Genomic DNA, 23,660 nt, shown 5'->3' with positions numbered 1-23,660 from the left:
ACAGGATTAGCTAAAATTGGCTCTTATTTGATGTGTGAGTGTTTAAACATTGGAGAGTTCATTTTTCTTTTAGAATTCATTTTCATTTCTGAGCCTTAAAATATGAAGAGTTAGCTAAATGTTCGTATATGTTGATAAGGAATGCTAAGTGTTTATTCCTTAATGGGACAACACCTTTTACCAGTTTACATAACTTGACTTTTAATGTGACCTTATGAAAGTCTCCTTGACTTTAATTTTTTTTCAGAGTACTGTATATCTCTTTAGGGAATGCATTTATTTAAAAAATTATAAAGCAAGAATAGATGTGATATATTTTGAAGTTTTCTAGTCACAAATTAAATCCCTAGATGTGTTGTAGTTTGTGGAGCACTTTGAAATGCATCAATTCAAGATGGGAATAGCAGGAAAGAACCGTTCAAGTACGATTTCTGACTCCATAAAGTCAGGAAGTTATGATAAAGGAAAAATAACTACACCACATACTTAAGGCATAGAATTGCATTATTGGGACAGATTGATCTTCAAATTTGTAGGCTATGATGGAAGCAAATATTTTTAGTATCTTAATATTCAACTGTTAAGCCAGGAGAGGAGTACTCTGAACTTCAGCTTCTCATAAAATCAGTCAGTTACACGACAGTTTATGTAGTTTATATGTAAGAAACCCTTTGATCAAGATACGCCTTTTCTTCAGCCTTGTTAATAATTCATTTATAAGGATTTTTATTTCTAGGAAAATAATACCATAGACCTATTTTATTTAAAGCCAAAGTATTTCCTGGTGATGGTGGTGAATGGGGAGATGATTCAAGGAAACTGCTAATCTTGTAGAGTTTAGTAAAATCTTGGAATAGAAATTTTAAAAAGTTAAAACACACTTTGAAAACAAATCATTTTTAGTAAAATGAACCATATTAAAATATCTACATAACCAACATATTATAGTGGGGGAAAATGGCATTTTAATTCAGAAAAACATTTCTATATAGAACAAGCTTTGGAATAATTAGAATATGTTGATTTTTCTTTGGGGCAATCATGAAATACACTCATATTAGGAAAGCGGCAAGGCCTCAAAATGGAAAGAGTAGTGAGGATAATTCATGGGCAATGCATGGCTTCATGGATCCCTTCCTGGCCCTCTTCATCTATGAACATCTGCTTTATGTTCATGTCTGGCCCCACCCAGTGCTGAAGAGCAGACTGCCCCTGCTTAGAACCAAGCCTTGTTCTTGCGGATTTGAGTTTTGGGGTCCTAAGGTAGAATGGCCATCATATTGTTCAGGGTCCTCACCTTCCCACTGATTACTTCCTTTATAGAACCCCAATCGTCCCCCTCAAGAGGCCTGTGCTCCACAGATGAAGTTGGGGGTGAGGGGAGCTTTAGCATCTCAGTATTGTTCAGATATTGGATACTTGTTGAGCTCCACTATGTGTGTGAGAATGTGCTGGGCTCAGGATCAATAGCAATAAACGAGATGGATATGGCCCATCCCTTGCCATGCCTAAACTGATCTGGGCATTGAGACAAGCAGTTAAAACCCAACATAGTAAGTCCTATGATGAGACACAAACTAAGCATGGCTGGAAGGGCAGATAAGATTTCACAGAGGAATTGATATCTTGATTGGCACACTTCGAAGATGAGTAGGAGTCAGTTGGGCCAAGAGGAGGAAAAGTGTGTTTCCATGAGGAAGAAGAGCATGTGCAAAGTCCTGGGGGTGAGAAGCATGGCATGTGTCAACAGAAAGACATGGCTGGAACTTGGATGGGAGTTAGAGTGGGGAGAGAAGGCAAGGAAAAACATTAAGAGCTTCGCAAACTGTGTGAAGGCATTGCATTTAGATGTCATTTTTAGAGCTTGGAGGAGCCTCAGGACATTGAGGCAGGATAGTGGCCTGATGGTGTGCGATTTTAGGAAAAATCACTGTGGCCAACCTGTGGGGAAGGTTTGGCGGGGGAAGGCTGGAGGCAAAGGGTCCCGCGGTGGGCTGTGGTAATGATCTGGGCTGGAGAAGGTAGGGACTATGGTGGTGCCCAACGCAAAATTGGTTTTGCTTTGAAAAATCATTAGAAAATATTTGTTTTGATCTGTGTGCCTGTGGTGGGAGGTGGGGAGGGAGGGTCAAGTGAGGAAGAAGGTTGAATCTAGAATAATGCCCATGTTTCAGGTTTCACGTGCAGACATTTCTTGGTTCAGCTGGGAAGTGAATAGGAACAGACTGGCGAGCAAAGAAGACAGTCGTCGGTTCTGTCTGGGGCACATCCATCTTGACGAGTGTGAGAGAGTCAAGTCTTGATGGACGGGGGCAGGTGGACATTCAGGAAGCTCAGGAAAGAGATTTGATCTGAAGTGACCACCAGAAAATACTGAAGGAAAAGAGGTGACGGAAGAAGAGACCTGCAATATTATATTGGCTTTCTCTCAGGCAACTGCTTGGCCTGTCTTTATATTCCTTTTGAATCTCTGCATATGTATGGGCCATTATTTATTTTCATAACTAACAAATGCAGACCTTCTGTGTAATGACAACAAAGCCAAACCAGCTGCTACCAAAGGAGGGAAAATAAGAAGAGAAGGAAAAAGTAAAAGGGAAGCTTGGGGAAAGGCTGAATGTGGGTCCTTCTGTTGCTGCAGGGGCTGGGGTGGGCCTGGTGATTCCTACTGCGAGGCGTTTTCTCTCCCCGCTTCCTGTCTTTCTGGTTCCATCTCATTCACCTCCTGTCCCCTCCACTTCCTACCAGTCAAACCTTAGATTCCTCCAGAAGCTTTTTATTTTTATCTTTTCACGGGCAAGAAAATAGTGCTGATTATTTTTCCAAACCTTCACCTGAACATCACATCGTGGCATTGGACTTTTGGGCTTGGTTCATCCAGGCCTGCACAGAAGGACTTCTGGGGCCAATCTGGTCATGTACATCGAGTCCTGTATTTTCAGTTAAAAAAAAAAACCAAAAAGCCACACTGCTATGTTTCACTAAGACAATTGATGTGAGTTGTTTTTTAGAAAATCAACTCTATTTCAGTAAGATTTTCTCATGCATTATCTTGAGAAGACCAGATAATAAAATTAAAAAAGAATTTCTTCTCAATGCAACTTAAATCAATTGCTTTAATAACACATATTGACCAAGTTACACTTGTTAAGGAAAAAAAAAAACTACTTTGTTGTTTTTCTTCTTCTGACGTGAGCTGAAGACTAAGAGATAGTTGTTAATGGTGTTTGGTTAAGAAGAATTTGTTTTAATTGCATATATCAAATATGTATTTATTAAATTTTTCTTTTTGCCAGTTTATCAATTCTAGCTTTGTCACAAAAGGTTTGCAGTATGAACAGGATTCTGTTGTACATCTATTTCCATTTTTGTTAAGAGACGGATTCAATTGTAAAAATCTAGTACCTTTTATGCATTAAACATGTTAGTTCAGGAATTTCACTTGGTTCTACAAAGATGCATATCTACAGTGGATGGCCAGTGCAAACATGAGACTCAGCCAACTGGCCTCTGACCTGATGCAGTTCTCCTATCTTCTTCTGGTTTACAAAATAACTGGCTCTGGGGAGAAAGTGAGTCAAAGTAATATTTGGTTTGAATGGTTATTGACTATTTTCTTCTGAAACTTAATGTATACAGATTTATTTTTTATTTTATTCTTATTTTTTTTTAGAGATAGGGTCTCTCTCTGTTGTCTATGCTGGAGTGCAGTGGTGCTATCACAGCTCACTGTAGCCTTGACCTCCTGGGCTCAAGCAATTCTCCTGTCTCAGCCTCCCGAGTAGCTAGGACTACAGGCATGTGCCATCATGCCAGGCTAATATTAAATTTTTTTTTTTTGTAGAGACAAGATATTGTTATGTTGCCCAGGCTGGTCTAAAACTCCTGGTCTCAAGCTATCCTCCCACCTCAGCTTCCTGAAGTACTGGAATTATAGGCATGAGCTGTCACACCTGGCCATATACTCGTTTTTTTTTTAAAGCTGAAATATGTCAGCATATACTGCATAAATACCACAGGACACTAAACACTGAAAGTTTCTTTAGGGTATCAGAAGGATACACTTTTTGCTTGCAGTTAGCATCTGCACAGATAAGTTTTTTTTCCGATTCTATTACTTCTTCAGTTTGACCCTATTAATAAGGACAATTCTAAAAATAATAACTATGTCTGGATATCTGAGTCAGTGTGTGGTCTTTTACTGAAGTTACAGGTTTATAACTCTGCCGACTAGTTTGCTGGTTTCTGTTATGCAATAGAAGAGTGCAAATGTTAATTTGATCTGAAGCCCGTTTATGCAGTGACTTTTATAATGTATATTTAAAGATGGAAAGCCAAGTTTTATGAGGCCAGCATTTCTTGTCAAATCTTCACTCCACCCTCTTCTAATTGGGCCTGACCCTTAAGTTGAATAAAGAACAAAGAGCTCTGTAGTTAAAACATTTCACTGCATGTTGCATCTTGCCCTTAGTAAATGGAAAAAATAGAGACTTAAGCAGAGAATCTGAACTAGGGTGTGAAATATATATTCAGTTTTGGGGTGGGAGAATGAGAACCATGTTTTACAATAGTATACATAACCTCCTTAGTCTAAATTCAGGACATTTCCCCAAGATATGTAAGAATTTAGACTTATGCAAACAGACTTTATAAAAACATGCCAATATTTATTAGTTTGTGAATTTTAATATTCTGCTCCCTATAAATCACATTTATTTTGAGGGATAAAGGAATGGAGGTGACTTCTAAATCTTAGAGCAGAAACTTCCTGTGGGCAGCTGGACATATGTACCTGGAGCTCAGAGAAGAGGGTTGTGTTGGGAGCATACATCCTGAGTGATCTGCATTTGGTGCTGATGGAAGCCATGGACATGCACTAGATTGTCTTGTGGGAGAATATGGAGTAGTAAGAGAAGAAGAAGAAGACCTAAGATTGAGCCCTGAGCACCTCTGGCTTAATGTTGGATGGAGGAAATTGTATCTGTAAACAATACCGGGAGGCTGCAGCCTGACAGGCAGAAGGAACTGGGGTGTTTGGGATTATGGAAGCCAAGGGGAAAAGCCTGTCTCAAGGGGGGAAGGGAGGTATCAACATTGTAGGCTGCTTCAGATAGGTTATGTAGGATGTGGACTGAAAAATATCTGTAAAATTTGGCAACAGGATTCATTGGTAATCCTAGGGAAGTTGGTTTTTGGGGCAACTAAGATGGAAAACAGATTGGTTAAGCCATGCAAAAGAGGCGAAGAAAAGGAGATTCCGTGTGCAGACGTTTCTGAGTTCAGCTGGGAACGAGGGACAAGATAGAAGATGGAAGTTAGAGAGTGCGTGGGGCAAGGGAGACTATTTTATGGGACAGTCTTGCATGTGATCAAAGCCAGTGAGTAAGGACATTTGAGGGAGAGAGAGTCAATCAACAAGAGAGAAAAGAAAGAGGTTCATCATCAAGTAACAGTAACAACAACGAACATCTTTTGAGTGTTTTCCATATCCAGGGAACGACGGTGAACTCCTGACCTGCATTCTCACATTCAATTCTTAGAATCATTGGATGTGGTGGGTTCCATGATTTCCTCTAGGTTAGTGAGGAGGAAAGAGAGATCTAGAAATGTCAGGTGGCTTGCTCAGAGTTCTCCAAGTAGTCAGTCATGGACTAATTTATGAACTGAAGGACTGAACTTTGTCACCACCCAGCCCACCAAGCCGGCTTGACTTTAGGTATTCCATGCTGCATGTGAGTACTGACTTAAATTATATTTTAAGGAGGGTTACTTGGAAACTCTCTCTCTGAAAATTCTATTTCTAACAGCTCTACCCTCACAACGATTTTAGCAAGCAGCCTTGGTAAAACCAAACCAAACCAAAACCAAAAAACCTTATCTGCTGAGAAAATATAACCACATAAAATACGGTGCTACAAAATATAGACTGTGTGAACTGAAGGTGACTTGCCAAAAGGAGTCCTGAAACAATTGGCTGCTGCAGAAATTAAGTCCACGAGAGGTTTTTTTTTTTTTTTTTGAGACAGATTCTCGCTCTGTCGCCTAGGCTGGAGTGCAGTGGTGCAATCTTGGCTCACTGCAAACTCTGCCTCCCGGGTTCAAGTGATTCTCCTGCCTCAGCTTCCTGAGTAGCTGGGATTACAGGCGCACACCACCATACCTGGGTAATTTTTGTATTTTTAGTAGAGACGGGGTTTCACCATGTTGGTAAGGCTGGTCTCGAACTCCTGACATCGTGATCCACGTGCCTCGGCCTCCCAAAGTGCTGGGATTACAGGCGTGAGCCACTGTGCCCAGCCCATGAGAGGTTTTGTTTGCACTTCAAGAAGGACAGAAAAAGGCAGGCAGGCTGGGGAGCAACATAGTAAGGCTGAGGAAGTGATAGGAAAACAGCCTCCAAAAGGTTTCCCTGTAGATTCTAACTGGCTAAGTTTCCTGAAAGAATATTAATTCTGTCCTCTTTCTTTTAATAGGACATAACGACTATATGTGTCCAGCCACTAACCAGTGCACCATTGATAAAAACAGGAGGAAGAGCTGCCAGGCCTGCCGGCTCCGCAAATGCTACGAAGTGGGAATGATGAAAGGTGGTAGGTACATCTCTCCCAGGGGCCCTTGGGGACGGCCCTGGCCACCGCCCAGTGCTGGCTGTACCCATTCGAATAACACCATGGGAATTTTGTGTTTTTTCTTTTAATTTTTTTTTCTATTCTTATTTTTCTTTGCAACAAAAATATTTTCATAATCCATTTTATTTTAAAAAGGTGGAAGTGTCTGGAACTGGAAATTCTAACATGGCATTTTGTGTTTTGGATTTTCAATGTAAATAATTATATTTTAAATCAAATGTGTGTGGGAGGCGGTGATGGAAGGAAACGAAGAGTGCTTAGTAAATTATTCTAGAAATATTTTTCAGTTACTGTTTATATTGCAAATGCTAGAAAATGATATCTGAGGATAAACTTTCTCTAAATTGAGACTTGTAAATGTGAAAGCTAAGTAGCTAATTTATAGCCTTCCAGTCTCTTACCATCCCTTAAGGAATGTGAATTTCAATCAAAAGGCAGTTTTCTCCTTTAGAACCTGAGTTAACCAGCCACTGTCTTAACCTCAGTGTCTAGCATGGTGCTGGCATAGTTGATTACTGAGCACTACACTAACAAGTGTCAAAGCATGCGGGGTTTGTGACTGTGGGCTTGTGTCTTTGTGGTCTTTGTGGCTGTGTGTGTGTGTGCGTGTGTGTGGTTTTCTGTATTCTCATGTATCCGATCTTCCAGTTTTGTTATACAGGAATCTGGAAACTGAATCCCAGTTCTGGGAATATTAGGAGCCCCATAAATGTGGTTGCCTGATTGGCCTCGTTGTGTTCGTGGGAGTCTCATCTTGAGGAACTTTGCTTCTAGTCTTGGATAGCCTTCAGTGTAGTGGAAGAGAACAAGTAGAAAATGTGTAATTAAAGTCACGAGGCTGAGGCCGGCAGATCACCTGAGGTCAGGAGTTCGAGACCAGCCTGGCCAACATGGTGAAACCCTGTCTCTACTGAAAATACAAAAATTAGCTGGGTATGGTGGTGACCGCCAGTAGGCCCAGCTACTCAGGAGACGGAGGCAGGAGAATCGCTTGAACCTGGGAGGCGGAGGTTGCAGTGAACTGAGATGGCGCCACTGCACTCCAGCCTGGGTGATAGAGTGAGACTCTGTCTCAATAAATAAATAAATAAATAAATAAATAAATAAATAAATAAATAATTAAAGTCAGGGATTCACTTAGTGTTTCAGAAGGATACTGAGGGGAGGGAAGGGCTGATGATGGTGTTACCTGCTGATTGTAATAGGGAAAAGCCCATTTCTTTTCTGAAGGAGGTGAAGCTTGGGGTGATTTAAGGAGAACAAAATTTCAGTGAAAAGGAATAGTGATTTTGCAAATCGTAGGCAGCTAACCTTTAAATCATTCTTACCTGGATGCAGGAGGAAGGAGAGGAAAGACCAAGGATGGAGATTATGATGAAGACAAGCTTGATTGTTAACAAGCTTACAGTGACAGGTTTCTTAGTCCCGGGGTCATAAATACGCCGGACAGGTTGAGGTTTGGAATGCAGCATTTGGAATAAATTCTACTGGTGAAGAGATGCAATGTTGAATTTATGCATTCTGTGAGCTGTGACTATAACTATACATCTTGAACATCTGAAAAAGCAGCTTTAATTCAAAGGGTAATTAATTCCAAGAATTTAACAGCTACATTCAGAAAATGACACTTGAGTCATAAATGGATTAAATATTTAAGGAATTCATCTTTCTTTGTACTGTTGGAGAATTAGTCAGGCTTAATTAAACTCACAAAATGCTACTTAAGGTAACTTGATAAGTGAGAGGAATGTAACAGCTGTATAAGAAAAGCTTAATGTGAAACAGTGGAGTCGAGGTTTAATATTCTTCTTTGGCGATTATAGGTAGGTTAAGCACAGGTTGTTACATACATTCTCCTTGAAAGCTGAAATAATCAAGTTGTGACTATGTCCAAAACAATTTTTAAAATGTGAGGGTACCCATGCATTGACCCCATTTCATAAAACCAATTCTGTTTTTTTTTGTAATTAATATCCAGATATGGTCTGGCTGCATGAATATAAATTATGCATTCTCATTTTTAATCTAACAAAAATTCGAATATACAAAGACATAATAAAAGTCTCCCCACTGTTTTCACCTAGGAATCTAGATAATTTGACTGCACACGGCAGACTGTGGATGGCTCCATACACACTTGCACATGTATATTGATGACTGTAAAATATATATCTGTATTAGTTTTCTGGGGCTGCCATAATGAAATACCACAGGCTGGGTGGCTTAAACAACGGAAATTAATTTTCTCCCAATTCTGGAATCTGGACATACATAATCAAAGTGCTGGAATATTTGGTTTCTAGTGAGCCTTCTCTTTCTTTTTTTTTTGAGAGACGGAATCTTGCTCTGTTGGCCAGGATGGAGTGCAGTGGCGCAATCTCAGCTCACTGAAACCTTCACCTCCCAGGTTCAGGCGATTCTCCTCCTTCAGCTTCCCAAGTAGCTGGGACTACAAGTGTGTGCCACCATACCCAGCTAATTTTTGTATTTTTTTGTAGAGATGGAGTTTCACTATATGTTGGCCAGGCTGGTCTGGAACTCTTGACCTTAGGCGATCCGCCCGCCTCGGCTTCCTAAAGTGCTGCGATTACAGGCGTGAGCCACCATGCCCGGCCTGTGAGGCCTCTCTTCTAGGCTTGTGGCTAGCCGTCTTCTCCCTGCGTCCTCACGTGGCCTTTCCTCTGCGTCCAGGCACTCTTGGTATCTCTTCCTCTTCTCACAGGCCTTGTTGGATTAGGGGTCCACCCTTATGACCTCATTCAACCTTAGTTACCTCCAAAAAGGCCCTATTTCCAAATATAGTCATACTATAGGGGCTAGGGCTTCAACATACAAGTTTTGTGGGGACACAGTTTATAACAGGCTGCCCTCCCAAAATACCACAGACTGGGTGGCTTAAGTAACGGACGTCAATTGCCTCATGGCTCTGGAGGCTGAAGCCTGAGACTAAGGTGTTGGCAGGTTTGATTTGTCCCGAGGTCTCTCTCCTTGGCTTGCAGATGGCTACCTTCTCTCTGTGTCCCCACACAGCCTTTTCTCCGTGCATCACAGCTTCTTCCTCTTCTTACGAAGACACCAGTCATATCGGATTAGGGCCCCACACACAGGACCTCATTGAATCTGAATTACCTCACTTAAGGTACAATTTCCAAATACAGTCACATGCTGAGGCCCGGGGGTAAGGTTTCAGCATATGAATTTTAAGGGTACACAATTCAGTGTGTGTACTGAATTGTTCAATATCCCATAGGGATTACTCAGTGATTGTTCAGTATTTCTTTACATGTAATGAAAACATGTATCTTTCTGGCAGTTTTTATATGTACATAAGTTTTAAGTGAAGCTTTAAATTCATAAAATTATAGCCCGTGAGAACATCTTATTTTAATGATATGTATAAAGTGCTCACCATAAAGCAATATAATTTATTGTATTTTCTACAACATGGAATACCACACATGGCCACGGGATACCCTCTGTAACAACTCCTTGAAAAATCCCATTGAATAAAGACTTAATTTACCACTGGAAGTACAATGATAACTAACTATAAAATGTGCAGTCACATGGCAAAGGCCAGCTGTGACTGAATAAATCTTTACAACATGTTTTCAACCATTAGGGTTCACAACAATCCACTTTCTTAACCAGGCTGGTTACCAACTAGATATTGAAACTCTACCTATGAAATAAAAAGTTTAGTTTCAGTTAAAAGAGAACCACAGACCTACTCCCTACTTTTATAGCAAGGCTGAAAAAATTCACTGAAGTTCTATTGTAAAGATCCAAAAGAGTGCATGATTTGTCTCCATGAACTAACAATTTTAATCTGTTACAATACTTACTGCCTCTGAAAATCCCAGCATCATTATTAGATTTGGTTCTGAATCATGGTAGTTCTATGAGATGCAGGATTTGAATTGCGCTTTTGGGAATATGCTTTTCTATTCTAGTACATGTGCTGGTTTCTCTGCATTGCTTTTTCCTCTTCGTTTGTCTCCTTCCCCTTGAACTTTAGGTTGTCGATTACATGTCTCTTCTTCAGGAAGGCCTGCACAGTTCCCTGGACAGTTCCTGAGGCTTGAAGTTCAAAATCAAGGTGCTGGAAAATTCATGTTCTAGCTTTAATGGCAAATAGCTCTTCTCTTAGCTCTTATCACCATTATTATTAGTCATTCAATGTCTGTCTTTATATATATGGTCCATAAACTCCATGATGGCAGGGAGGTCTCTGTGTCTCGTTTACTGATCTCGCATGAAACAAGTCACAAGGTAGTTGTTCAAGAAGTATTTTTTTGCACTGATTAATGAATTGATTCAATTCATTTAAATAGTTATTTGTGTAGGGCTTCTTATCTGCAAACCCTTGGGAATAAAGCAAATATGAATAAGATTCTAGTCCCTTCCCTCAATGTCCTCAGAGTATAAAGAGAACATTTGCATGGAAAGCGACAAATAAAAATCTCAACGGCAAGTGGAGACTGGGTTGCAAGATGGCTCAAATATTGAATGATTAGAATGGGAATCTAGAGCTTTAACCAACCACTCCCAGGTTTAGTCCAACTCAGAGTATTACTCAGACACCTGACATCCAAGACATATATTATTACTCAAGAATTTGGCCTTCTTGCTGAGTTTGGTAGAAAGAGGAACTCTTCCAAAGATAAATGTGTTCATATGCTGGCTCCTCCTCAAGCTTGCTGAGCAACCTTGTTAAAGTCACTTTTATGAGCTTCACTGTTTTCAAATATGAAATGGAGATAAATAAATTTTACTGTCCAAGCACGGTGGCTCACGCCTGTAATCCCAGCATTTTGGGAGGCTGAGGTGGGCGGATCACCTGAGGTCAGGAGTTTAAGACCAGCCTGGCCAACAAGGTGAAACCTCGTCTCTGCAAAATTAGCCAGGTGTGATGGCAGAAGCCTGTAATCCCAGCTACTCAGGAGGAGGCAGGAGAATCACTTGAACCCAGTAGGCACAGGTTGCAGTGAGCCGAGATTGCACCACCGCATTCCAGCCTGGGCAACAGAGTGAGACTCTGTCTCAAAAATAAATATATAAATAAACAAATAAATTTTACTTAATGAGTTTGTCATGAAGATGACAAATCATAACATGGGAAAATATGAATCTAAAGTGCCACACAAGTGTTAGCTATTACATATCTTTTTTGTCTTAAAAATAATTACTATCTTAGTTAAAAATTTCATCATATACGAGCACTGCTGGGTTTTTTTTCACCTGAAAGAAAGAGAATGGCAATTTCATCACTTCTACAAGATATAAATTTCTAATTTCTTTGTGGAGAATAAAAACTTGGCTTAAACACCTAAGCTTTTTTTTCTTTTCTGATCTCATATGCTGAATATAGCTGAATGACAAGTGAGATGTGTTATTTATCATTTTGTGATGCCAGAGATTTACACAAATCTGTGAAAGGTTTTTTATTACCACAGATTCAGAGGCGTGTTTGAAGCAAGGTTTTCATTGTGCAGTGAGGAAATTGGCACGTAGAAATTAATTGATGTGCAGGACTCTTGGACTGACCATTCTGGTTATGTTTCCTTATAACACATTAAGAAGAAATTTGAGATAAGGTAGTAATTGTCAACTAGTCTTTATTTATTTTAATAACAAATGTTGCAGTATAATTTTTAGAAATATTCCAAAATAACAAATAAATCCAAAAATTAATGGGATAATTTTAAAGTGAGAAATAACATACTACTAATATAGATAGGGAAATATACATGTGTCCAGAATGCTTCAGAAGCCCAATGAAACACTGGAAAATAAAATATTTTCTTGTTGCTTGGGTTTAATATTTATCACTATGAGTTATCGTAATTTGCTTTATCGATGGATAAACTCCCAACCTGGGGACTGCGATTGGAATCCTCTTTAATCCTACATTGGCTATCCTTTATCAAAAGTAAACAACTGGCTGGCCGCAGTGCCTCCCACCTGTAATCCCAGAATTTTGGGAGGCCGAGGCGGGTGGATCACCTGAGATCAGGAGTTTGAGACCAGCCTGACCAACATGGCGTAACCTCGTTTCTACTAAGAATACAAAAATTAGCTGGGCGTAGTTGTGCCCACCTGTAATCCTAGCTATTTGGGAGCCTGAGGCAGGAGAATTGCTTGAACCCAGGAGATGGAGGTTGCAGTAGGCCAAAATCACACCACTGCACTCCAGCCTGGGTGACAGAGCGAGACTCCATCTCAAAAAAAAAAAAGTATACAACCAATTATTAATGTTCATGATGGTAGAATCAAATTAATAAATTAAAAATGTAGATGTGAATTACTTTTTTTGGATTGCTGGATAATTATGGTAGATTTGTAGCTGCATGTGAATCCAAGTTTCCTCAAAAGGTAGGTTGGGGTGCCCCTATTTAGGATTGAATTTAAGAAAAATGTTAAAGAAAAGCTAGCTGCTCTTTACCAAAGAGAGACTGGTTGTTTTAAGCAGCAATCTATATATTTATGATATTGAAACTAGTATTTTATTAATTCATATAGTAGATAATTATTAAAAACTCCCCATATTATAATTTTTTATTTGCAAACAAACAAATATACTGAATCAAGTAGGTGAATCACATGTGGACCTTAAAGACTAATGAATCCAATGTTTGACAGTATTTTAAAGCAATCAAGCTCTTGTTTCCACAAGCAGAAGCAGATAGTCATCTATGAAACAGATACAAGTTGATTTGGCATACCCTGTCTTTATTCAGTATGATGTTCATGAGAAACCTTCTTGGAAACCCAGGGCTCCAAGGAACACAGTTTGCAAGCCACTGATCTAATCTAACTCCTTCATCCTTTAGGTAAGAAAATCAAGGCCCTCCATTACCTATTAGGGATGAAGGCAGGTCAGCCTCTGTGACTGTCAGTTCAGCTGGAGGAAGCATGAGTGTAGGCAGCACAACAATCCCTATAAGGACCACGTTCTTCTTAAGCTGTTTTTTTTTCTAGTAGTTTTTACAGTTTCAGGTCTAACATTTAAGTCTTTAATCCACGTTGAGTTGATTTTTGTATATGGCATGAGGTAAGTGTCTAATTTCATTGTTCGGTGTGTAGATATCCAGTTTCTCTAGAAACATTTATCAAAGAAACTGTCCTTTCTCCATTGTGTGCTTTTAGCAGCTTTGTCAAAAATTAATTGACTCTAAATAAATGAATTTATTTCTGGGTTCTCTATTCTGTTCCATTGGTCAATACATGCTGTTTTAATTACTATAGCTTTGTAGTATATTTTGAGTCAGGTAGTATTATGCCTCTACCTTTGTTCTTCTTGCTCCAGATTGCTTTGGCTATTCAGGGTTTTTCTGTGGTTCCATACAAATTTTTGGATTGTTTTTCCACTTCTGTAAAAATGTCATTGCAATTTTGATAGGCACTGCATTGAATCTGTAGATTGATTTGTGTCATATGGACATTTTTAACAATATTAATTCTCCCAGTCTATGTATGGTATATCTTTCCATTTATTTGCATCTTCTTCAGTTTCTTTTATTGATGTCTATAGCTTTCAGCATACAATTCTTTCACTTCCTTGGTTAATTTTATTCCCAAATATTTTGTTTTATTTTTATAGCTATTATAAATGAGATTTCTTCTTGATTTCTTTTTTTGGATAGTTTGCTGTTAGTGTATAGAAACACTACTGATTTCTGTATGTTGATTTTCTCTTCTGAAACTTTACTGAATTTGTTTATTAGTTCTAATAGTTTTTTGTGTGAAGGCTTTGGGGTTTTCTATATGTAAGATCATGTCATCAGCAAACAAGGGCAATTTAACTTCTTCTTTTTCAATTTGCATGCCTTTAGTTTTTTTCCTGCATAATTGCCCTGGCAGGAACTCTCAGTACTATGTTGAATAGAAGTGGTGAGAGTGGGCATCCTTGTCTTGTTATTGATCTTAGGGGAAGACTTTTCAAATTGTCACCATTGAGTATGATGTTAGCTGTAGGCTTGTCACATATGGCCTTTATTGTGTTGAGGTACACTCCTTCTATATTTAATTTGTTGAGAGTTTTTGATATGAAAGGATTTTGAATTTTGTCAAATGCGTATTTTCCTCTATTGAGATGATTATATGGTTTTTGTCCTTCGTTCTGTTAATGTGTGTACCATATTTATAGATTTGCATATGTTGAACCATCGTTGCATCCCTGGGTAAATCCCACTTGATCATGGTGAATGATTCTTTTATGTGTTGTGACAATCAATTTTGCTAGTATTTTGTCGTGGATTTTTGCATCTATATTAATCAGGGATATTGGCATGGCATTTAATTTTCTTGTAATACCCTTGTCTGGCTTTAGTATCACAGTAATGCTGGCCTTGTAAAATGGGTTTGGAAGTATTTCCTCCAATTTTTGGGAAGAGTTTGAGGATTGGTATTAGTTCTTTAAATGTTTGGCAGAGTTCAGCAATAAAGCCCATTAGGTCCTGGGCTTTTCTTCTATGGGGGACTTTTTATTACTGATTCAGTCTTCTTTCTGGTTATTGGTCTGGTCAGACTTTCTATTTCTTCATGATTCAGACTTGCTAGGTTTATGTGTCTAAGACTTTATCCATTTATTCCAGGTTATCCAAGTTGTTGGTGTGTAATTCATCATAGTACTCTTATAATTTTTTGCATTTCTATGCTATCAGTTGTAATGTCTCCTCTTTTATTTCTGATTCAGTTTATTTGTGTCTTCTCACTTTTTTCTTAGTCTAGTTAAAGGTTCATCAATTTTGTTTATCTTTTTAAAAAACCAATTCATAGTTTCATTGATCTTTTGCTTTGTGTTTTTAGTCTCAATTTCATTTATTTTTCCTCTGATCTTTATTATTTTATTCCTTCTACTAACTTGGGGCTTAGTTTATTTTTATTTTTCTAGTTATTTGAGGTATAACATTAGGTTGTTTGAGATCTTCTTCTTTGATGCAGACATTTATTGCTATAAACTTCCCTCTTGAAAATACTCTTGCTGCATCCCACAAATTTTGGTATGTTGTGTGTCCATTTTCATTTGTTTCAGGATATTTTTCAATTTTCCCTTTTATTTCTTCTTTGACCCACTGGTTGGTTCTGAGTATGTTGTTTTATTTTCAAGTATTTGTGAATTTTCCAAAATTATTCTTGTTGATTTATAGTTTCATATTATTTATGGTTGGAAAAAATACTTGATATGATTTCAATGTTCTTAAATTTGTTAAGACTTATTTTGTGTCCTAACATATGAGCTATAATTTTTTTTTTTTTTTGAGACAGAGTCTCGCTGTGTTGCCCAGGCTGGAGTGCACTGGCTCAATCTTGGTTCACTGCGGGGGTTCAAGCTATTCTCATACCTCAGCCTCCTGAGTAGCTGGGAATACAGGAGCACACCACCATGCCGGCTAACTTTTTGTATTTTTTAGTAGAGACGGGGTTTCACCATTTTGGTCAGGCTGGTCTCGAACTCCTGACCTCAAATGATCCGCCCACCTTAGCCTCCCAAAGTGCTGGGATTACAGGCGTGAGCCACTGCGCCCATCCATGAACTGTACTGTTTTATCTAACATTCAATGAATAATGTTCCATGTGTATTTGAGAAGAATGTGTGTTCTGTTGCTGTTGGATGAAATATTCTGTATCTATCTGTTAAGTCCATCTGTGCTAAAGTATAGTTTAAGTTTGAACTTTCATTATTGATTTTCTGTCTGGATAATCTGTCCATTGCTGAAAGTGGGGTACTGAGTTTCCCCAATATTATTGTATTACAATCTATCTTCCCTTTCATGTCAATTAATATTTGCTTCATTCATTTAGGTGTTCCAATGTTGGGTGCATATATATGTTCAACTGTTATATCCTCTTAATGAATTGACCCTCTTGTCATTATTTAATGGCCTTCTTTGTCTTATTTTATAGTTTGTGACTTAAAGCCTATTTTATTTGATATAAATATAGCTGCCTCTGCTTTCTTTTGGCTTCTATTTGCATAGAATGTCTTTTTTGGTCCCTTCACCTTCATTCTCTGTGTTTTCTTAACCATGCATTGAATCTCTTCTAGACATCATGTAACAGGGTCTTGTTTTTTTAAATCCATCTAGTCACTGTATCTCTTTCTTCCTATCTTGCTGTCTTCCTTTGTGATTAGGCGATTTTCTATAGTGGTATCCTTTGAATTCTTACTTTTTGCCTTTTGTATATTTGCTACAGGATTTTGCTTCGTGATTGCCATAAGGCTTACATAAAATATCTTATAGTTATACCAGGCTATGTTCAACTGTTTACAACATAACTTTGATTAATTTTTTAATAGTCAATTTATTTGATTGCTTATTAAGAGATAATTTTGATTCCTGTTGGAAGAAAAATGAGGAATCTTTATGTACCTTTTCAGGAATGACCATGTCTCACCTCACCTTGAATGTTAGAAGAAATGCTGGCAGTGACTCAAGGCCAGGCAAAAATTTCGGAAAGGGTTTATCTTGTTCGTATAATTTTCTTTTGCAAAAATAAATGATTCTTGATATGTCGTAAGGACTTTTTCCGTAGATAGAACCTATAAAATGCAGAACTTTGGGGCAGTAATTATATGAATGAATTGCTACTTTAAAATTCTGTAAGTCCCCAGGAATTTCCATATGTTTTTTGTTTGTTTGTTTCAGTGGTTGTGATCAGGCTAATGAGTAGTTTTTAGAGCTTAAAAGAACTTAAAGATCATCTAGTGCACCTTTTTGTTTTTCAGTTGAATTGTTCTTGTCCAAATCACTAAGCTAAGTTAACTGCTCAGACAGGAAACCAAGTCTCCTGACCCATGGTTTAATGCTCCTTTCACTGCTATGCGTCTGCCTGGCTGATCTGTTAGTAACATAAAGTGTCATGAGAGATAGACATATGCATAAGTAAGATATTAATATCCCATAAACCAAAACTGTGACTTAGGAAATATTATGGTGGGCACAGGATATTACTCCTCTTCAACAAAAACATCAATCATATGTTGGCTTAGTTGCACAGCAGAAGTACCAGAATAAATTTATGTAGACGGTGTCACAGATACTTTAAAAAGACCTACTTAAGATTTAATTACCTTATGTTATTTAATATTTAGTGTAATTTAAAAGGGGCATTTTAATCTTTCAGCCAGGGTTTTAATTGTTTTTAGATAATTCGATTTTTGAAAGTCTGATTTTGTTTTAAAATGACCATTCTGGTATATAAAAACATCATTTTGTCAAATAGGAGTCTCAGCTGAGAGTTAAGCGTGCAATTAAACTTGACTGTTTACCTACTACCTAGGAACCTTGGGCAGATCACATACTTTTTCTTCACTCAGTTTTTACTTCTGAAAAATGCCAGCTAAAGTATCTTTCAAATCTTAAATTTTATGTTTTATGATCCGAGTTCAGATTAATAATGGAATGGTTAGAATCCAAAGCTAAAGGTAGTATATACAAGTGTATATTGGGGGTTGTATATTGGGGGTTGGGAGCAACTGCCGTAGCTATCATATTTACATTTCAAGCTCAATTTAGAACAACTGCTAGCAACTGTAAAAACCGGTAGGAATGGACAGAGTTATTGTCTTCACTAGTCATTGTGGAAAGTGAATCTCTTCTGAACGGAGAGAGTCACAAAAATGAGTTTGATGCTTTCATGATAGTGAAATGAGAAGATGACCATATATTGCTATAAATCACCAGCAACATAAAAGAAAAAATTCAAGAATCAAGTTTGTTGAGGCAGGACTCTGAAAAGATAACTAAGCATTTTTTTTTTTTTTTCCTGTTAGAGATGTAGTAATCATGACTAAGACTGGAATCCCAAGAGCTGGTGAGACTTTCTAGTTTCTGCCTTGTGGAAAGAGAAAGGAAGAGGCCAAAAAAGATAGTGAATTTTGGAAAGTTCCTGATTAAATATCTCATAGGCTAGTCTGGTTATGTCTGCTTGAAAACTTGTCCAGTAGGTATAAACCAACACACTTGAGGCCAGTCTTTTTGGAAATTACAGAAATATATGTCAGCCTTAAGAGGCATCCTAAGATGAAGAGCAGAGGGAGTCGTTTATAAAGAAATGTTCTCGTTGGCTGGGCATGATGGCTCATGCCTGTAATCCCAGCACTTTGGGAGACTGAGCTGGGTGGATCACTTGAGGTCAGAAGTTCCAGAGCAGCCTGGCTAACACGGTGAAACCGCGTCTCTACTAAAAATATAAAAAAAATTAGCCAGGCATGGTGGCGGGCGCCTGTAGTCCCCACTACTCGGGATGCTGAGGCAGGAGAATGGCGTGAACCTGGGAGGCGGAGCTTGCAGTGAGCCAAGATCGCGCCACTGCACTCCAGACTGGGCAAAAGAGCAAGACTCCGTCTCAAAAAAAAAAAAAAATTAGCCAGGCATGGCGGGGGGCACCTGTAATCCCAGCTACTCGGGAGGCTGAGGCAGGGGAATTGCTTGAACCCAGGAGGTGGAGGTTACAGTAAGTTAAGATGGCACCATTGCACTCCAGCCTGGGTAACAGAGTGAGACTCCATCTCAAAAAAAGAAAAGAAATGTTCTGGTCATGCCTGGAGATAATACATGGTTTAGTTTATGCTTGATTCAGCAAATCAAAATTGGTGAGGAACATACAGAATTATATTTAGGTGATTATATTTTATATATTTTATATATAAAATTTACATTTTTTATATTTTAGGTGATTATATTTTTAAACGCTTGCTTTACAAGACTAATCATTATTACTTTTTTTTTAGTTTTGTGATATATTTTATTTAACCAGTATACCCCAAATAGTATTTCAATATGGAATCAACATTTAAAAATTATTGATACATTATGTATTTTTTTCTTTCACTAAGACTTTCAAATCCTCCAAGTGTTTCACACTTACATCTCAATTTGGACCAGCCATATTTTAGTGCTCATTTGGCCATGTGATCTGTGCTTAAGGAGGCACCTAGAGCTGAGGCTGGGCTGCGGTACCAACATAGAAGTCTTATCTGTCAAACCAGGAGTTTGAGATCCCTGAGGGATATGGGAGCCATAAAGGATCTTAAGCAGAGAATTGACTTTCTTGATTTTGAACCTATCCTGGTGTTCTCATAGATTAGAGGAGAGAGATTTAGGAGTGAGGATCAAGCAAGAAGTTGGCTCCACATTGTTTTCCACAGTAGTTGTACTAGTTTACATTCCCACCAGCAGTATGGAAATGTTCGCTTTTCACTACATCCACACCAATGTCTATTATTTTTTGATTTTTTGAAAATAGCCATTCTTGTGGGAGTAAGGTGGTATCGCACTGTGGTTTTGAGTTGCATTTCCCTGATCATTAGTGATGTTGAGCATTTTTTCATATGTTTGTTGGCCACTTTATATCTTCTTTTGAGAACTGTCTGTTCATGTCCTTAGCCCACTTTTTGATGGGATTGTTTGTTTTTTTCTTGCTAATTTGTTTGAGTTCCTTGTAGACTCTGGATATTAATCCTTTGTTAGATGTATAGATTATGTCTCCTTCTCTGTGGGTTGTTTGTTTACTCTGCTGCTGTTTCTTTTGTGCAAAAACCTCTTTAGTTTAACTAAGTCCCACTTATTTATCTTTGTTTTTGTTGCATTTGCTTTTGGGTTTTTGGTCATAAAATCCTTGCCTAAGCCCATATCTAGAAGGGTTTTTCTAACATTAACTTCTAGAATTTTACAGTTTCAGGTCTTAGATTTAAGTCCTTGATCCATCTTGAGTTGATTTTTGTGTAAAGTGAGAGATGAAGATCCTGTTGCATTCTCCTACATGTGGTTTGGCAATTATCCCAGTACCATTTGTTGAATAGGGTGTCCTTTCCCCACTTTATGTTTTTGTTGGCTTTGGCAAAGAGCAGTTGGCTATAAGTATTTGGGTTTATTTCTCAGCTCTCTACTCTGTTCCTTTGGTCTGCGTGCCTATTTTTATACCAGTACCATGCTGTTTTGGTGACTATGGCCTTATAGTATAGTTTGAAATCAGGTAATGTGATGCCTCCAGATTTGTTCTTTTTGCTTAGTCTTACTTTGGCTATGTGGGCTCTTTTTTGGTTCCATATGAATTTTAGGATTGTTTTTTCTAGTTCTGTGAAGAATGCTGGTGGTATTTTGATGGGAATTGCATTGAATTTGTAAATTGCTTTTGGCAGTATGGTCATTTTCACAATATTGATTCTACTCATCCATGAGTATGAGATGTATTTCCATTTGTTTGTGTCATCTATGATTTCTTTATTTGAGAGGTGTTTTGTATTTTCTTTGTAGAGGTCCTTCATCTTCTTGGTTAGTTTGTTTTTTTTTTTTTTTTTTTTTTTTGCAGCTATTGTAAAAGGAGGTGAGTTCTTGATTTGATTCTCACCTTGGTTGCTGTTGGTGTATAGCAGAGCTACTGATTTGTGTACATTAATTTTGTATCCTGAAACTCTGCTGAATTCATTAATCAGTTCTAAGAGCTTTCTGGGGGAGTGTTTAGGGTTTTCTAGTTATAAAATCATATCATCAGCAAACAGCGACAGTTTGACTTCCTTTTTACCAATTTGGATGCCCTTTATTTCTTTCTCTTGTCTGCTCTGGCTAGGACTTCTGGTACTATGTTGAATAGAAGTGGTGAGAGTGGGCATCTTTGTTTTGTTCGAGTTCTCAGAGGAAATGCTTTCAACTTTTCCCCATTCAGTATTATGTTGGCTGTGGGTTTATCATAGATGCCTTTTATTACAATGAGGTATGTCCCTTGTATACCAATTTTGCTGAGGGTGTTAATCATAAAGGGATGCTGGATTTTGTCAAATGCTTTTTCTGTATCTATTGCGATTATTGCGCTGGTCATGTGATTTTTGTTTTTAATTTTGTTTAGGTGGTGTGTCACATTTATTGACTTGCATATGTTAAACCATCCCTGCACCCCTGGTGTGAAACCCACTTGATCATTGTGGATTATCTTTTTGATATGCTGTTGGATTTGGTTAGCTAGTATTTTGCTAAGGATTTTTTTTTTTTTTTGAGATGGAGTTTTGCTCTTGTTGTCCAGGCTGGAGTGCAGTGGCACTGCAACCTCCGCCTTCTGGTTTCAAGTGATTCTCCTGCCTCAGCTCCCTGAGTAGCTAGGATTACATGCACCCACCACCACGCCCAGCTAATTTTTGTATTTTTAGTAGAGACAGGGTTTCACTATGTTGGCCAGGCTGGTCTTGAACTCCTGACCTCGTGATCCACCCGCCTTGGCCTCCCAAAGTGTTGGAATTACAGGCGTGAGCCACAGCACCCGGCCAGATTTTTGCATCTATGTTCATTAGGAATATTGGCCTGCAGTTTTCCTTTTTTGTTATGTTCTTTCTTGCTTTTGGTATAAGGGTGATACTGGCTTCATAGAATGATTTAGGGAGTATTCCTTCTTTCTTCATCTTGTGGAATAGTGTCAATAGGATTTGTACCAATTCTTCTTTGAGTGCCTGGTAGAATTCAGCTGTGAATTTGTCTGGTCCTGGACTTTTTTTGTTGTTGGTAATTTTTAAATTACCATTTCAATCTTGCTGCTTGTTACTGGCCTGTTTAGGATTTCTAATTCTTCCTGATTTAAGCTAGGAGGGTTGTATCTTTCCAGGAATTTACCTATCTCTTCTAGGTTTTCTAGTTTATGTGTGTAAAGCTGTTCATAGTAGCCTTGAGTGATCTTTTGTATTTCTGTGGTGTTGGTTGTAATATCTCATGTTTGTTTCTGATTGAGCTTATTTGGACCTTCTCTCTTCTTTTCTTGGTTAATCTTGCTAATGGTCTATCAATTTCATTTATTTTTTCAAATAACCCGCTTTTTGTTTCATTTATCTTTTGTATTTTTTTTTTCAATTTCATTTAGCTCTGCTCTGATCTTGATTATTTTCTTTCTTCTGCTGGGTTTCGGTTTCATTTGTTCTTATTTCTCTAGTTCCTTGAGGTGTGACCTTAGATTGTCTATTTGTCCTCTTTCAGAGTTTTTGAGTAGGCGTTTAAGACTATGAACTTTCCTCTTCGCATTGCCTTTGCTGTATCGCAGAGGTTTGGATGGTTGTGTCACTATTATTGTTCAATTAAAAGAATTTTAAAATTTTCATCTTGATTTCATTATTGACCCAATGATCATTCAGGAGCAGGTTATTTAACTTCCATGTATTTGCATGTTTTTGAAGGTTCCTTTTGGAGTCAATTTCCAGTTTTATTCCACTGTGGACTGAGAGAGTAGTTGACATAATTTTAATTTTCTTAGTTTTTTTGACACTTGTTTGTGGCATATCATATAGTCTATCCTGGAGAAAGTTGCATACGCTGATGAATAGAATGTATATTCTGTGGTTGTTGGGTAGAATGTTATGTAAAGATCAGTTAAGTCCATTTGTTCCAGGATATAATTTAAATCCATTGTTTCTTTGTTGATGTTCTGTCTTGATGACCTGTCTAGTATTGTCAGTGGAGTATTGAAGTCCTCCACTATTATCATATTGCTGTCTGTCTCATTACTTAGGTGTAGTAGTAATTGTTCTATACATTTGGAAGTTCCAGTGTTAGGTGCATATGTATTTAGGATTATGATATTTTCCTTTTGGACAAGGCCTTTTATCATTATATAATGCTCTTCTTTGTCTTTTTTAATTGCTATTGTTTTAAAGTTTGTTTTGTCTGATATAAGAATAGCTACTCCTACTTGCTTTTGGTGTCCATTTGCATGGAATGTCTTTTTCCACACCTTTACCTTAAGTTTATGTGAGTCCTTATGTGTTAGGTGAGTCTCTTGAAGGCAGCAGATATTTGGTTGGTGATTTCTTTTTTTATTATTATTATTATACTTTAAGTTTAAGGGTACATGTGCACAATGTGCAGGTTTGTTACATATGTATACATGTGCCATGTTGGTGTGCTGCACCCATTAACTCATCATTTACATTAGGTGTATCTCCTAATGCTATCCCTCCCCCCTCCCCCCACCCCACAACAGGCCCCAGTGTGTGATGTTCCCCTTCCTGTGTCCATGTGTTCTCATTGTTCAGTTCCCACCTATGAG

The 23,660-nt window shown here is 38.1% G+C and overlaps 1 protein-coding gene across 4 annotated transcripts in view; it reads left to right on the top strand.

Moving 5' to 3' along the window:
• The window catches only part of LOC116463211 (estrogen receptor), a 311,141-nt gene that overhangs the window by 64,208 nt on the left and 223,273 nt on the right, over positions 1 to 23,660 (top strand). For 3 of the 4 annotated variants that reach the window (XM_032146206.2, XM_058434501.1, XM_058434503.1), the window contains exon 3: positions 6,474 to 6,590. In XM_032146206.2, coding sequence (XP_032002097.1) covers positions 6,474 to 6,590 — 117 coding nt within the window. The remainder of the gene's footprint in view (positions 1 to 6,473; positions 6,591 to 23,660) is intronic. The other variant, XM_058434502.1, reaches the window with a different exon arrangement.

This window comes from Hylobates moloch, unplaced genomic scaffold (genome assembly GCF_009828535.3).
Source record: "Hylobates moloch isolate HMO894 unplaced genomic scaffold, HMol_V3 SCAFFOLD_29, whole genome shotgun sequence".
NCBI lineage: Eukaryota > Metazoa > Chordata > Mammalia > Primates > Hylobatidae > Hylobates > Hylobates moloch.
Note: the sequence above shows the minus strand (reverse complement) of the source record. Positions and strands in the feature narration are given on the sequence as shown.